The 15,422-nt window shown below is 37.5% G+C and overlaps 1 protein-coding gene across 2 annotated transcripts; it reads left to right on the top strand.

The window, feature by feature from the left end:
* Nucleotides 1-6,069: 6,069 nt before the first annotated feature.
* NYC1 (NAD(P)-binding Rossmann-fold superfamily protein) lies at nt 6,070-12,323 on the top strand. Of its 2 annotated transcripts, XM_011095289.3 has the most exons (11): nt 6,080-6,098; nt 6,182-6,704; nt 8,115-8,193; nt 8,296-8,431; nt 8,847-8,921; nt 9,013-9,208; nt 10,315-10,383; nt 10,610-10,749; nt 10,865-10,987; nt 11,279-11,471; nt 11,804-12,323. In XM_011095289.3, the coding sequence occupies exons 2-11, from the start codon at nt 6,330-6,332 to the stop codon at nt 11,987-11,989; spliced, it is 1,572 nt and encodes a 523-aa protein (XP_011093591.1). In that variant the 5' UTR covers nt 6,080-6,098; nt 6,182-6,329; the 3' UTR covers nt 11,990-12,323. The 2 variants fall into 2 exon arrangements, with proteins under 2 accessions (XP_088731933.1, XP_011093591.1); XM_088875807.1 differs by having other exon boundaries at nt 6,070-6,704.
* The last annotated feature ends 3,099 nt before the right edge of the window (nt 12,324-15,422 follow it).

Raw genomic sequence — 15,422 nt, 5'->3', positions numbered from 1 at the left:
TCAAATTTCCTACATACATATTACCTATCATTGTTCAAAAAACGCATAGGTCCAATTGATATGGACTATGCTCAAAACTTGTACGGAAGCGGATGCAAATTCTAAAGGGAGGACCTGCAATAAAGGCGTTAGCACTCCGACGCCAAGTTAGTATCGAATTTAGGAGAAAATAATCATAAGAAATAAAATATAATAAAAAATCGTGATAGAGTAAGCAATTTCCTGAGAGAAATCGTGCTAAGAGTGCAATTTGAATGCTAAGCAAGAATAGAGAGTGAATTCTCAAATTTTGGAGGGGGTCCCATAGAGGGGTTGAAGGTGTCCTTGTAGAGGGACTGAAGGTGTCCCTCTCCTGGGGCTTGAAAGTGTCCCTATTGGTGGACTGAAGGTGTTCTCTTATGGGGCTTGAAGGTGTTTCTGTTGAGAGATGCTGAAATGAGAAATTGAAATAAAGATTTCATGAGTAAAATATGGCCAAAGCACGAGTTGAGAGTTGCACCGAAATAGCAAGACAATTTCCAGCTTCTTGAAGGTCTGTCTATTGGGGGCTGCCGGTATCTGTGTTTAGGGGTGCTGCCTGTATTTATAGAGAAGGGATTCCTCTTCACAGGAGCTTTGAGGTAACTTGCATTTTCGAGAAATAAGGCAAAAATTCAGGGATAAGGCACAATTTTATCTTCTCATTGACTTGAGTAGTACGTCTTTGGTTGGAGGAGGACTCTTGCTCTGCAAAGCTCAGCAAGGAGTCCTTCTAAAATTTTGGAGGGAGTCCCGTAGAAGGGTTGAAGGTGTCCTTGTTGGAGGACTGAAGGTGTCCCTCTCGTGGGGTTTGAAGGTATCCCTATTGGTGGACTGAAGGCGTCTCTCTCATGGGGCTTGAAGGTGTCCCTGTTGAGGGGTGCTGAAATGAGAAATTGAAATAAAGATTTCATGAGTAAAATATGGCAAAAGCACGAGTTGGAGTTCCAACGAAATAACAAGACGATTTTCAACTTCTTGAAGGTCTATCTATTGGTGGGCTGCTGGTATCCGTGTTAAGGGATGTTGCCTATATTTATAGAGAAGGGGGTCCTTCTTCGCAGGAACTTTGAGGTGGCATGCATTTTCGAGAAAGAAGGCAAAAACTCAAGGATAAGGCATGATCTTATCTCCTCCTTAACTTGAGTAGCACGTCTTTGGTTGGAGGAGGACTCCCTCTATATGGGACTCTTGCTCTGTAAGGAATCCTTCTAGGTTAAGGAGTCCAGCTTCTTGAGTACGCCTCCCTTTTCCTGGGTTGGGCTCGGAAAGGTCCAATAGGCCTTGTTCCAAGCTTCCTTCTTGGGGCGATCTTGGTGTACAGGGCTGGCTTAGTGTACTAGGCTTTAGATTTCTTCATGGGCTAAATGAGAGGGGAATGCCTTCAACCTTCTTCCTTTGCCAATCTGTTTTCTAGGGAGCACCCGCCAAAGTCGCCTGCCTATTTGCTTTTTGGGAGGCACTTGCCAAGGCCACCCGCCTGTCTGTTTTTTGGAAGCACCTGCCAAGACCGCCTATCAAGTGTTCTTGGGCCTCTCATGATTTGAGTATCCTAGGATGCTACGAGCGTCATTTTTTTCTTCTTTTTGGGCCAATCTATTCTTATACACATCACAAATAATTTTTTTTATAATATGTATTTTTAATCAATAAAATATTGACCCTTGATTTTTTTATAAATTTTTAAGATCCAATTGTCAATATTAATTGATTAGATCTGACGGCTTAATATAATCAATACAGGTCCAACGATTATTAAAATAAAAAATAATATATATTAAGTAAGGATATAATGGTTATTTTTTGAAAAAATTAACGCCATTAGTTAGATTTCACGAAAAGGGGACAACTGAGCTACATTAAAAAAAATAAAGAGGGGGTTTTTTTTATCTATTTTTGAAACAGGGAGAGTTTTAGCAGACTTTTAAAATATAGAAGAATTTATGCATTTTAGTCTTATTTATTTCCAATTTTAGCAAGCAACAACAGAATAAGGATAACCACCAAACTTTTCACAACAAGATCAAGAGAAGAGAACAACTAAAGACAAAACTGTTTGGTTACCAACCAAGACCCGAAGGGACCATGGAACATCCTAAAGCAGAAGCAAAGGTGGGAAGGAAGGATTGAGAAAATAGCCAATGTCACTTCTCATAGATTTTAAGAAGGGAAGCAAAATTGAGCAGCTGGCTAAATGAAGCCCCCAACTTGAAAATCCAAATAAGTTAGATTGCAGAGGCAGTATGTATCATGGAAGGGGAAATTGTAATTTTTAATCCCTATTTTAGGTTCAGTATACTGTTCGTCAAATTAATTACATGATTCTTATTAATGGTCACATAAATTACGAAAATTCTTATTTTTAGTCTTTTTGTCTTATTCTGTTAGTGTTTTGGCAGAAAAGGCACACGTTAAGCAAGCACGCATCCATTAACTTTTCAGCCTTTTTTGAACAATGGTCATGTGCTTGACATATGCCTTTTTTCTGTCAAAATACTAATAGAATCTGACGAAAGGACTAAAAGTAAGAATATTTGTAATTTATGAGATCATTGAGAGTTTCGTTGCTAATGAAATGAAAGTGCACTAACATAAGATATGGAATGAAAAATGCTATTTTCGCAATCATGGAACTCTGTATTGTTTAAACAAAATTGACCAAGACTAATTAGAGACAGCAATAAGGACATAGAACTTAAACCTTGTGATCCTCCTGGTCCTGTTGTTGAAAGACATAAACAACACAAACTAGATAATTTTGAGAAAATCCTTGATGTTTAAGCTAAGAGTGCGTTGAAATTGCTTTTGCAGGGTGTATGGGGAAACTAACTAATACTTTTTCGAAACTGTTTAATTTTAGAAAAAGTTCTTTAATAAATGATCTAGATTAAATTGAGTGTTCGAAAGCAATGATTATAAGTTAAAAATTATTCTATAAAAAAATTGGTAAAAAATCATCAACTTATTTGTGAAAGATGACAAAATTGTAACTTCGATCCCAAATTATAAGGTAGTTTGTAATATTACTTTCAAAAGGCTAAATTACTTTTTTGGTCCTATAAAGAAGGCACATTTCTTTATTAGTCTCATGCTTTATGGAGTTTTTGTTTTGGTTTCATTTTGTAACAAAAAGTTTTCAAGTTAACCCTCTGCAACTTTTATCGTCAACTTTTAACGGCAGAAATAGTCAAACATTAGTCTAAATATTGTTCGAGGTGCCTCTATGATGAAATTTTAAAGTAATAGCATATCCATTGATGCGTTCAAAAAATGCACGGGTTCAATTGATATGGGTTATGCTCAAAGCTTGGGTCGAAGCAAATGCCAATTCTGAAAGGGGGATCTGCAAAAAAGATGTTAGCACTCCGACGCCTAAGTTAGTATCAAATTTAGGAGAAAAATAACTGTAAGAACTAAAATGTAATGAGAAATCGTAACAAAGTAAGCGATTTCTTGAGAGAAATCGTGCTAAGAGTGCAATTTGAATGCTAAAGCATGAATAAAAAGTGGTTTTCCAGATTCTAGAGGGTGTCCTCATGGTGGACGAAAGGTGTCCCTTTTGGTGGACTGAAGGTGTTCCTCTTGGTGGACGGAAGGTTGTGTCCTATTGGAGGATTGAAGTATCGCATGGAGGGAGTCCTCCAATGAAAAACGTGCTGCTCAAGTCAAGGAGGAGATAAAATCGTGTCTTATCCCCTAATTTTCGTCTTCTTTCTCGGAAAAGCATGTCATCCTAAAGTTCCTGCCAAGAGGGACTCATTCTCTATAAATACAGGCAGCCTACCTTCAAGATACTAGAAACTGTCTTGCTATTTCGCTGCAACTCTCAACGCATACCTTTGCCATATTTTACTCATGAAATTCTTATTTTTATTTCAATTTCTCATTTAGCATCCCTCAAGAGGGACACATTCCGTCTACCAAGAGGAACGCCTTCTTCAGTCCTCTAAGAGGGACGCCTTTCTGCAAGGCAACCTTCTAAGTCAAGGAGTCCAGCTTCTTGTGGGCGCCTCCCTTCCCCCAAGGCTGGGCTTGGATGGCATTTTCCTTCTTGGGCCGTTTTTAGTGTACTGGACTTATCTCTTGGGCTAAGCCTGGTAATTTTCAGCGGGTCGTCCTCATTATAGATTGGTGGGCTTGTCTTGGGCTTTAGATCTCTTCATGGGCCAAATGAGAACGGGGTGCCTTCAACCTCCTTCCTTTACCAATCTGTTTTCTATGGAGCATGCGCCAAGGCTGCCGCCTGTCTACTTTCTAGGAGGCACCTACCAAGGCTGCCCTCCTGTCTGCTTTCTAAGGGGCACCTGCCAAGGCCTCCCGCCTATTTGTTTTTTTAGAGGCACCTGCCAAGGCCGCCTACCTGTCTGTTTTTTGGTGGGAACCTGCCAAGGCAGCCTGCCTGTCTGCTATCTAGAGGGCACCTGCCAAGGCCTCCTGCCTATCTACTTTCTAGGGCACCTGTCAAGATTGCCTATCAAATGTTTTTGTGTCTCTTATGACTTGGGAATTCTAGGATGTTACGCGCCTCTCATTTCTTTATTTTTTATGAATCGTTTGGGTCTTTTTGGGTCAACCTATTTTTATGCACATTATCCATGTTCATCTAGAAAAAGAAATAAAGAATATATATAAAAATATAAATGTATTGTTCAAGATTGAGGCCTGTTTTCTCAAGATTGGCCCAAGGGCTCGCTAGGCTCGGCCTAAGGAGGAGCTCCCTACCCCAAAATCCGTCCAAGGATGAAGCTTGCAAGCTTGGCCCAAGAAGGAGGCCCAGTACGAAGGCGTGCTGCATCTTTCCAAGGCCAGCCCGAAGGGAGGAAAGTGCCCTCAAGGGGTTGGACTCTTCAGTCTAAGAAGACTCTCCACCAGGTAGGAGTCTGCACGAAGGAGTCCCCTTCATCCGAGACTTGCTGCTTAAGGAACAGATAATGTGGAACCTTATCCCCTCCTAAATCCCGCCTTCCTCACTGTTCATGCGGATCCCCCTCACCGGAACTCCTGACACAGAGGGATTCCCCTTCTATAAATAGGAGAGGTGCCCCTCAACAGACAATCCCCTTCCACACTCGAGAGCCCCTCTTGCTGCTACTCTACTATTCTAATTCATGCTCTTGCATACGAAATTCTCACTTTTATCATAGTTTCTCATCGTAATTTATTTTTATATTTATCTATTTTTAAATTCGGGACTAATTTAAGCATCAGAGTGTTAACGTTTTGTTTTGCAGGTTCTCAAATTCGATATCAAAATCCAAAGACTTTGGACCTGTGCTAAAATCGCACCCATCAACAATGTAATTCGACTAACATTTGACCACTTATGGCATTAAAAGTTGACGATAAAAGTTGCGGAGGACTAACTTGAAAATATTTTTTAACAAATGAAATCAAAACAGAAATCTCATAAAACATAAGAGTAATAAGAAAATGTGTCTTCTTTATGAGACTAAAAAAGTAACTAGCCTACTTCTAGATTTTGGAAAACGTTGCAAAGTTACAATGTTTTGGACTAACATTTTTTACTAACTTTGAGACTAATTTTACAACAATATCTTGAAATGTGGGATAAATTTTACGACGTTTTTTCAGAATGTGGAATTAATATTGCAATAATGAGACTACTATTATAATATTATCCAAAATATGATATTAATATTGAGTTTTTCAAAAAGTATAAACTAATATTGCAATTTTTTTTATATTTTTGGACCAAAACCTATTTGTCTGAGTTTTATGCAAAATATTTGCTCGAATCAGGTTTGATTGAACTAAAATAAATTACAGAATAAATACATACACTTACTGTGTGATTGATAATTTTTTTTAAACTGTATACCAATAAATATATTATATTTATCATATAATCTATTTAAATTGGATCAAACTAAATTCAAAATAGAATTTCCGTTTCTTTTCCAAATCCATCAAACTAAATTTGCTTTAATCGTGATGTAAGTAGTGGTAGGACGATTGATGTGATTGTGGGCTCGACGGAAAAGAACCCAACCCAACCTTCTTCCCTTATACGCGAGAAGGAGCAAACAGTGCCACGTTTACGGAGCAAGCGTGGAGATGAGGTTTTGCTCTAACGTGTGGTAATCACACTCTCTTCTCTCTCTCTTTCTCTACTACCTAACTTTGTTGTCCTACTCCTCGCCAGATATTTGTTACTCTCAAGCCTGTTCAAGAACACGAAAGTTACAGCAGCTGCCAATCCTTAAAGATTGGAACGAATTCTTAATCAACCAGCTTTCTGAGTTCCCACATCTCTGCAAAAATTGAGCTACTATTACTTGTGATTATCTACAATGACCACGGTGGCAAAGCTGCATGTTCCGCCGCTAGATTGTCGTCACCAGGCAGGCGAACGTCCTCCACCTCGGCATTTCCTTCGCCATCGTCTTTTCTGGGACCCAGTTTGTGTGAAGGGTCGGGGGAGAATTTGGGCTCGACCATGCAGGTCTTTCAGGTCCGAGGAGGGTGTTGGGACTGAAGAGAAGGAGAAGAAAGGTGAAGAAAATTGTGGTGAAGTGAGGGGAAGTAATGGTTTTGCTGCTGGGAAAGATGTGAACAAGTTTCTTGGGGGCATTAGAAATGCTATCTGGAGAGTTTCGAAGCCCAGTTTGCGATCAGAACGGAAGCTTGCAGAAGCAATGGAGAAGTTGGAGGAAACTTTATTTTCTGTAAGTTCACTCTTTTAGAATTTTTGTGTGGAATTTGATGAGAAAATTTGGTTTTCCGGTTGTCCATATAGTTGCAAATAAACACGCTAAAGAAGCAAACGCTAGTATTGTCATGGAGATCAATTAGATTGAGTAATCTTGGTGGGAGATATAGTCTAATTTTGATTTCCTTATGGTACACCTTTTTCTTAGTTGATAAGTTCAATACTGTAAATGATTCTGTTGATGTATTGTGGTAAATCCTAATCTTTACCACAAAACAGAACTCTTATGACAGAAGGGATATATCATTCATTCGAATTCTGGATCTTTAAAGGTGTTAGACATACATTTTAATTAGGCCGGCCCCTCAATCTAGCTGAGCGAGTGAGCTTGCTCAAAGTCACGCCTGGGTTGAATTAATACAACATTCTTTCTCGCCTTGAGCTTATATGAGCTTTTTTTGTTAGTGGAAAGATTAACTGAAATTTTGGGAGCAAAACGAGTTAACATTTGGAACTTTTCATTAAACAATGGTAAGATTTGAAGCAGTCAGTGTCCAAAGTAATGGAAGATTTCTCATTCTGATTGCCCATCTGTTCCTTGATGAATTTCAAACTTTCATTTATCTGTCCTAATGGGTTTACTTGGGGCTTAACCATGCATGACCTGGTAAACTGGCACCATTTTGGTTAGTTATGATTGTCTTGAGGCTTACTGTTACCACATGGGGAGAGCCTCGTTGGAGCATTATAATTTTCCTAAGAAGAAATATTGATTATCTCTAAAGCAACTGAAATTTGTTTACTGAACACCTGGTTTTGCATAAGAAAGGCAAGAGATTTTTTCTAAATGGAGACGGAGGAACATAAGAGAAAATTTCAAGAGATCTTTGAGTTAATTTTTTCAAGATTAAGTTGGTTTACTACTCTAGAATCTCAGATTGTCAATGGGGACACTATCAAGGTAATATACTTGATTATCCCTATCTCAATCTCTGTTCTGTTAGCAATATCTCCAGTAAAATTATGTTACATGTGCAATGACTGATCTCTAACAGGATATATTATTGTTGCAAATTGCAATACTTCATTATTCTTTCTTATCCACAAACTTTCATCGTAGATTTGCTATGTGATTAGTTGAGCTTGTCCCTGAATATTCTGATTAAGTGTAATTGTCATAGAACTATTGCTCATGATCTTTATGAGGCATTCAGCTCCTAACTTGAGCATGAGACATCGTTCTGCCTATTACAATATTATTTCTCACCATCTTGGTTCATTCCAACTGGAAGTGCTATATCTTCACATTCTCAGTGATCATGAAGCAATCAATCTCTATGACGGGAGGCAAAAGTCAGGCTTATGCTATAACTGAAAATTTTTAACTAGTGTCTGTGTGTTTTAACACCCTCCTCTTTCTCTACAGTTTTCTATGCACATTGGAAGATATATTGTGACAATGTTAAGCACTGGAGTTATACTGCTAATTGGGTTTCAGTTGTCAGGTTGGCCTATGGCGTACATCTCCTTTAAGTATAAGCAGTGATTTTTCATTCTTGCATTAGGCAATTAATTTGGAGTTTTGAATTTCTGAAATTGTATTCTAGGTGGGGATGATCAAATGAATGCATTAGTTTGGTATAGTTGGCTTGGAGGGGTTATTATTGGGACAATGATTGGTTCCAACATGGTGTTAGAGGAAGTGAGTCGATTTGGTCCACGCAATGTTGTTATAACTGGAAGGTACAAGTATTTCTAAACTCCATCACATTTTTGTACTTGCAAAGATTGTGTTGTAAAAAACTTTAGCTCAACTTGTTTCATCAATTTATTTTATGATATTTGTGAAAAATCCTCTTAGTCAACTATTCTGAATCTACCAAATAGTTAGGTGGTATATAAGGATGATTAAATCAATTTTTCTATTTTAATCCCCCCCCCCCCCCCCCCGTGCCCCCACCCCCGCAAAATAAAAAAGGAACTAGAAATGAGTAACCCAATAGGCACTTAATTCCTCCTAAAATAAGATTTAGAAACCACCACATTATTTTGTAAGTACTACTTTTGGTTAGCTTTTAGTATCTTAAAGAATGTTATCTTCCCAAGCCAAAATCTCAGTTGTTTTATATGTTCATCCAATTAACTTATCTTGGTACAGTACACGAGGACTAGGAAAAGCTTTGGCACGTGAGTTTTTACTTTCAGGTGACAGGGTCGTTGTTACCTCACGCAGGTAATTTTACAATTAATATTATTCAAGTTGATAATTTGCATGTCTCATCACCCTTTTAATGCTCTTATCTGTTTGGCTCTTCTTGAGACAGCCCTGAATCTGTGGACATGACCATCAAAGAACTAGCAGAGAATCTGAAGGAAGTCATAATTGCTACAGGTGGCTCATCCAGAACACATCTACGGCATGCAAAAGTAGTGGGAATTCCATGTGATGTCTCTAACCCTGATGAAGTTAGGAAGTTGGCAAACTTTGCTGTCAATGAACTTGGTTCCATTGATATCTGGGTAAGCAATTTGCATTATGTTTTCTTTTTTAATTTATGTTGAATGCAAAGTGTTTTCTACCAACGTTTTGGTGTTATCCTCTTCTTTAAACTTTTGAACATTTTGTGCTACTCGTATGACACGCTCTCAGACAAGTATGGAAGTTAGGTTGTTATTGCATGGTTATTGTAATATCTTTGGATGACGTCATTGAAAATATGTGAGGTCATTTTGGAAAATCTATAAAAGTTCTTTTGATGGTCATCAAATTTAGTGAGGTTGGCTACTGGAATTGGGTGATTTCCAAGGGAGGTCACTGTAATTTCTAGACTAAGAGGGTGATTGGATTAGCTTATAAGCTCTTCAAAATATTTTATAAAATGTTTGAGAGCTTATAAGATGTTAAAAATATTTGGTAAATTTCTTGAAGCAGGAACTTGTAAGATCAAAAACTAAGATGTTAGGACCTTAGTAGTTCCTTTGATAAAAATTAGTACCCAACTTATTTTTAAGATCTTTACAAACTCTTACAATTTATAATCGTATTATTACAAAGTTTCCTACTAACATCTTATATGCTTCATAGTCGTATTTAATTCAAACACTTCAAGATCTTATTTTTAAAATAAGATCTAACTTCACTTATTAGATATCATTATAAGTTTAGCCAAACACCCTCTAAGAGGGGAATCACCTTTTTTAGCCAAAGTAACTGGGGAGCTCTTTGTAACTATCCTGCGGAAGTCTAAAGAAATTGAGTATTAAGAGTCTGTCATATAATCCCATCACGTTGTTGACCATATTTCCTGTTTTATATATATAGTTTCTGGGTTGATTGTAAGAAAAACTGAACTTAAGTGGTAAAGATTGACGTACCCAATTGTGGTCACTTTAATGTTCCATTTACATCAAAGACTTCTGACGAGGTGACCATATGTGAAAAGTCGCAGCCACAGAATTTGTCATGGAGAAACCCATATGCATGAAAATGACATTACAATAAGATTTTTATCTACTTGCCTTAATACACAGCATGGTATGTTTAGGAGACTTTTAACGACACAGTATCTTAACAAAAGTTTCAATCATGGCATTTTCTGTGACTTGTATGTTATTCCCTTCTACAGGTGAACAATGCAGGGACAAATAAAGGATTCAGGCCCTTGCTACAGTTCAATGATGATGACATCCAACAGGTTTGCATCCTAATAAAATTTGTTTGCGGTTTCAAGATTCAAACAGGTTAGATGGTTTGCAAAGGTGTTATGCATCATCAAGTATAGTATGCTATGTTAAAGGCACAAAATAAGTATAAAACTTTGTTTGTAGATGGCATTTGAAGATAGTGAAGTTAACAGAAGGTATTAGCTTTCGATGTTATCTAGCATAATGACATGCCAACTTCCATGAATTTATGGACAGATTGTATCTACAAATTTGGTTGGATCAATACTTTGCACTCATCAGGCCTTACGGATCATGAACAGCCAAAGAAATGGTGGTCATATTTTTAATATGGATGGTGCTGGATCTGGGGGATCTAGCACTCCCCTGACAGCTGTGTAAGTTCAATCATACTAACCGTTTGTTTTCCTTTTCTCTAAATGAGAGAAGTTTAATCTTGGTGAACCAGATTTTACTGTAATGATTCAATGTTTCATGTGTTTTGAACTATAGCTATGGCGCGACAAAATGTGGACTTAGGCAGCTTCAATCATCACTTCTGAAGGAGTGTAGAAAATCAAAAGTTGGAATTCACACAGCCTCACCAGGCATGGTTCTGACGGACTTGCTGTTAAGGTACCCCTAATGTTGTAATTATTCTAATTCCTTCTATGGCCAATTTGTATCCTAGATGAATTTCCCCTCGCCAATGAACAAAACCACTTTCCAAGGCTCATTAATCTGGGTGATTCTTTAAGTTGCTTCCTGGTCTGCAAACGTTTCGTGTTTATTGTTCTTTTTCCTTTTAAGTTGGTACATTCTTTTTGGCTTGGATAGTCACTTCAGCAATAACCTCTTTTCTAAAATATGGGAATGGAATTGTACTAGTTCTTTCAAATAATAAGTGCATTGGCATGTTTATGGCAGTGGTTCAAGTGTAAAAAACAAGCAAATGTTCAACATCATCTGTGAGCTTCCAGAGACAGTTGCTAGAACCTTAGTTCCACGAATGAGGGTTGTAAAGGGAAGCGGGAGGGCTATCAACTATTTGACTCCTCCAAGGATTTTGCTTGCGCTAGTCACCGCATGGCTGAGACGTGGTCGCTGGTTTGATGACCAGGTATCTTATTTCTTTCTAATCCATGGGTGTGTAATGATTGTCTCCAGCTGAAAATATGGCAAACAGTCATGCTTGCTTGCATTGCTAAGAGTTCTTTCTAAATCTCTGGCATTTCATTTATTACACACCAAACACTGCATTTGTGTGCCTGAGCAAACCATCTTTTTAAATTTGAATCTCAGTAATGTAGCATATTGTGTTCTCTATTGTCATACGAGTCTCCTGCTCGTGCATGTCATCTCAGTTTTTATTCTGTTCTTTGCTTTCCACAAATGTGGAATCATTTCAGCAGAGAAAATTCATTAACCTTTACACAACCATGAACCTCTTAGGGACGGGCGCTCTACGCTGCTGAGGCCGATAGACTGCGCAACTGGGCTGAAAGTCGTACCCGTTTTTCTTTCACTGATGCCATGGAGATGTACACAGAAAACACCTGGGTTTCTGTCTTTTCACTCTCAGTGGTTTGTGCTTTCATCATCTTATCAAGTACAAGTAGCACGTTGCCTGGAACCTGACAATCAGCGCTCTATCCCTTATGCTGCTCAACTCACTTACAGAAATGGAAGCCACTGTAAATGCAATTCCGAGGAAAAGCTCTTCTGCACAAAGCTGTCCGCCAAATGAAAATACGACGAAAATACAGGGGGATGCATAGTTTTTCAAGCTGCATCTCTGTGGTGCACTGCTGGTTTGCCTTTGCTCTGTCCCTCTCCGTAGGAGCATGCATACCATGTTTGTAAAGAAAGTAGTACCAATTTTTGCTATGTATAAATGTTATACTCCTTTGTATTTGTATTAAATTACAGGCACTCCCTTATATTTGATATAATTATAAATACATCCATATCAGATCAGGAAATATCACAATTATCAGTAAAATATTTTATTTTTTAATGTTTGTAGAAAGAACTATTGATAAAAACCTGTGACTAATATGAGGTTGTTTTGTGTAAAAGAATAAGTTATTTGATGGTATTTCAATCGTAATAGATGTTAACAACGAAAGTTGGTTATTTTAAAGTTCTAACACTTGGGCTTCGTTTACTTTGAGCATGAAATTAAATGAGTGATACGACTGATCTTTACTAAATGGATGATTAGAAAGTCCGATATATAAATTTTTATACAATTTCGATTTTGTAATTGTGAAGCTTCCAATGTTGTTCTTCCTTTTCCAAAATGGAATTTGTCCGAACTCTTTTCGTTATTTCACGTCATTTTTTAGGCTACAGCAACTTCTGTTAAAGAAACGAAGTTGTTGATAATTTTTTTCCCTCAAACTTGACAAGTTACTTCCAAAAACATATATTATGTTGTTGTGGTGAAGTTATAATTTATTTGAAGACGTATAAATTTGGGTTACAACTTCGATTTTATTGTCGAACTCGCGAAAATAGTGATTGGTCGGGGAAATTAAATTTACGAAATCAGTCTTGAATTTTGTTTGTGTGGCAATGCCATTGTGACTAAGACCTCTTGGACCAACGCCAATCTCGGACGTTGCTTTTGAGGTTGCTCGGGCGCAAATGCGTAATGTCCAACCTATTTTTTAGTTTTTAATATGCCGATTTAGTTTGAGCATTTCAAAAATAATTTGTTAACAACAATATTTTACCTATGTTTAGGGTAGTTATTGTGGTATTTTTAAATGGATAGACCCCCGATGTGTGATCGGAGTGTGGCTATAATTTTTCGAGAAGAATGTTGCCGAAATTGATGACAATAATATTATGTTGCTAATATGTCACGAGAACAACACTAAAAGAATTAAGTAGCTGCATTGAAGAATCAAGAACTGAAAAAACTTATTACACAGTCATACACTCTGTTTGCTTAAATAGGAGAAAACTCAACTAACAAACTTACCTACAAGACTAATTACTCAGCCCAATCCCTAACTTAAAATAACAGAAATAACGTATTTAAAAAAAAAAAAAACAGAAATAACGTATAGTTAAAACCGTATTACAAGAACATACTTTTAAAAGCAAAATATTGCTAACTATTTGCTGATCAGCTAGCTCAATTCCTTTGAAACTTCTACAGCCTCCTCACAAGTTGGGCATGGACTCAAGGCAACCATGCCCAGCTTGGAACTCAAATGGAGAAACGATACACCAGACAAGAGACTTGGTGAAAATGTCTGCAACTTACTGTTTAGAAATTAAATATGTTGGTTGAATCAAACATTCCTTGTACTCATCTCTAACAACATTTGCAATCAACTTTTAAATGTTTGGTTCTTTCGTGGAAACACCGGGTTCGTTGTAATGTATAATGTTGCTTTATTATCACATAAAAATGGGTTTTGAGTATCAATTTTGACACCCAAGTCTTGGAGAAGATATATAACCCAAGTATTTTCACAAGTGGTGGCTGCCATGCTTCTGCAGAAGATCTTGCTACAATTGTCTGTTTATTTGTCTTCCACGAAATTGGACATACCCTCAAAAAGATGCAAAAACCTGTGAGCGACCTCCTTGTGTCTTGACAAGCTGCCCAATCTGCATTACAGTAGGCTTTTAGTTTGAAATCGTTATTTGAAGGGAAGAATAAACCTGTAGAGGGGCTAGCTTTCAAATATTTGACTAGATGTATAGCAGCATCCCTATGTTATTGACATGGATGCTGAACATACTGACTGAGCTGTTGGGCTGCATGACAAATATCAAGCCTTGTAAATCATAAATGCAACAGCTTCCCAAAGAATTTCCTTTACCTGGAAGGGTCCTAAAGAGCTCCATCTTATTTAGTGGTGAATTTCAATCCTACAGGCAATCGTATGGCGATCTTGCCAGTTCAAGTCCTAGAGAATTTTTTGCAATTCCGAAGTCTTTAATAATCTTTAATAGAAAATAGATTATCCGGATAGTTTTTAACTACTTGTATAAGATTTCCTGCAAGTGATGTGACTAAAATGTCATCTACATATACTAAAAGGGTCACTAACTGCAAACCTGTTCCTTTAACAAAGAGACAATTATCGTGGCTTGACTGAGTGAACCTAAAATCCTTAATTTTTTCAGTAAATTCTTGATTCCATTGTCTTGAAGCTTGCTTCAAGCCATATAAAGAGTTTTTCAGTCTGCATACCTTTCCAGGAGGAACTTTGTAGCCTTCTGGAGCATCCATATATATAACTTCATCAAGAGTTCCATGAAGAAAAGCATTATTCACATCTACGTGATGTAAAGGCCAACCTCATGCTGCTGCTACTGCCAAAAACAACCTTACAGTGACTCTTTTTGCTACAGGAGCAAAACAGTCATTGTAACCTACACCTTCAACCGACTGAAACCCTTTGCTACTAGCCTTGCCTTGCATATCTCTACTGATCCATCCGGTTTGAGTTTGACCTTGTATATTCACCTGCATTCTATAGTGTTCTTTCCTTGAGGTAATGCTGAAATATCCCAAGTTTTGTTTCTTTCTAGTGCACTGATTTCCTGCCGCATTGCTTCCTTCCATTCTTGTTTTTCTTGTGCTTCTGAAAAGTTCTTAGGTTCCTGCACCATAGACAATCCTTCCACAAAATATCTATGCATGTATGTTAAAGAAATATCAGGAGGTAGAGACATGCTATCTGTGTTATTGCAAATAAAATCATCCAGCCAAGAAGGTCTTGTGACTTATCTACTTGACCTCCTTGGCATCATAGGTTGTTCCTGTTGTGGGATAATTTCCTCTATCATCTCCTCAATAGGCTCATTATCTTGTAATTTCCCATTCCTCTTTTTGATTCATCATAGGCAGAGGGCACAAAAGTTTGTGAGTTATCAGTGTTGGCAAAGGGAAAAGTTCTTTCATAAAATGTCACATCTCTAGCTATATGTATGGGTTCAGATTTTAGATCCATAATTTTATAGCCTGATAGGATCGCATTTTGTGCTTATTTCATGTGATATTCTGATATTTTTTATGACCAAAATGCTTTTAATTAAATATTAT

This window comes from Sesamum indicum, linkage group LG11, assembly GCF_026168435.1.
Source record: "Sesamum indicum cultivar Baizhima isolate 11 linkage group LG11, ASM2616843v1, whole genome shotgun sequence".
NCBI lineage: Eukaryota > Viridiplantae > Streptophyta > Magnoliopsida > Lamiales > Pedaliaceae > Sesamum > Sesamum indicum.
This window is presented reverse-complemented; position numbering and strand designations above follow the sequence as displayed.

What these genes read in the sequence shown, in the direction of transcription:
- NYC1 (XM_088875807.1), top strand. Translation starts at nt 6,330, where the DNA reads ATGACCACGGTGGCAAAGCTGCATGTTCCGCCGCTAGATTGTCGTCAC. An exon ending in AATTGGGTTTCAGTTGTCAG is followed by an intron (nt 8,194 to 8,295) that starts GTTGGCCTATGG and finishes ATTGTATTCTAG; the next exon opens with GTGGGGATGATCAAATGAAT. An exon ending in AGCACTCCCCTGACAGCTGT is followed by an intron (nt 10,750 to 10,864) that starts GTAAGTTCAATC and finishes TTTGAACTATAG; the next exon opens with CTATGGCGCGACAAAATGTG.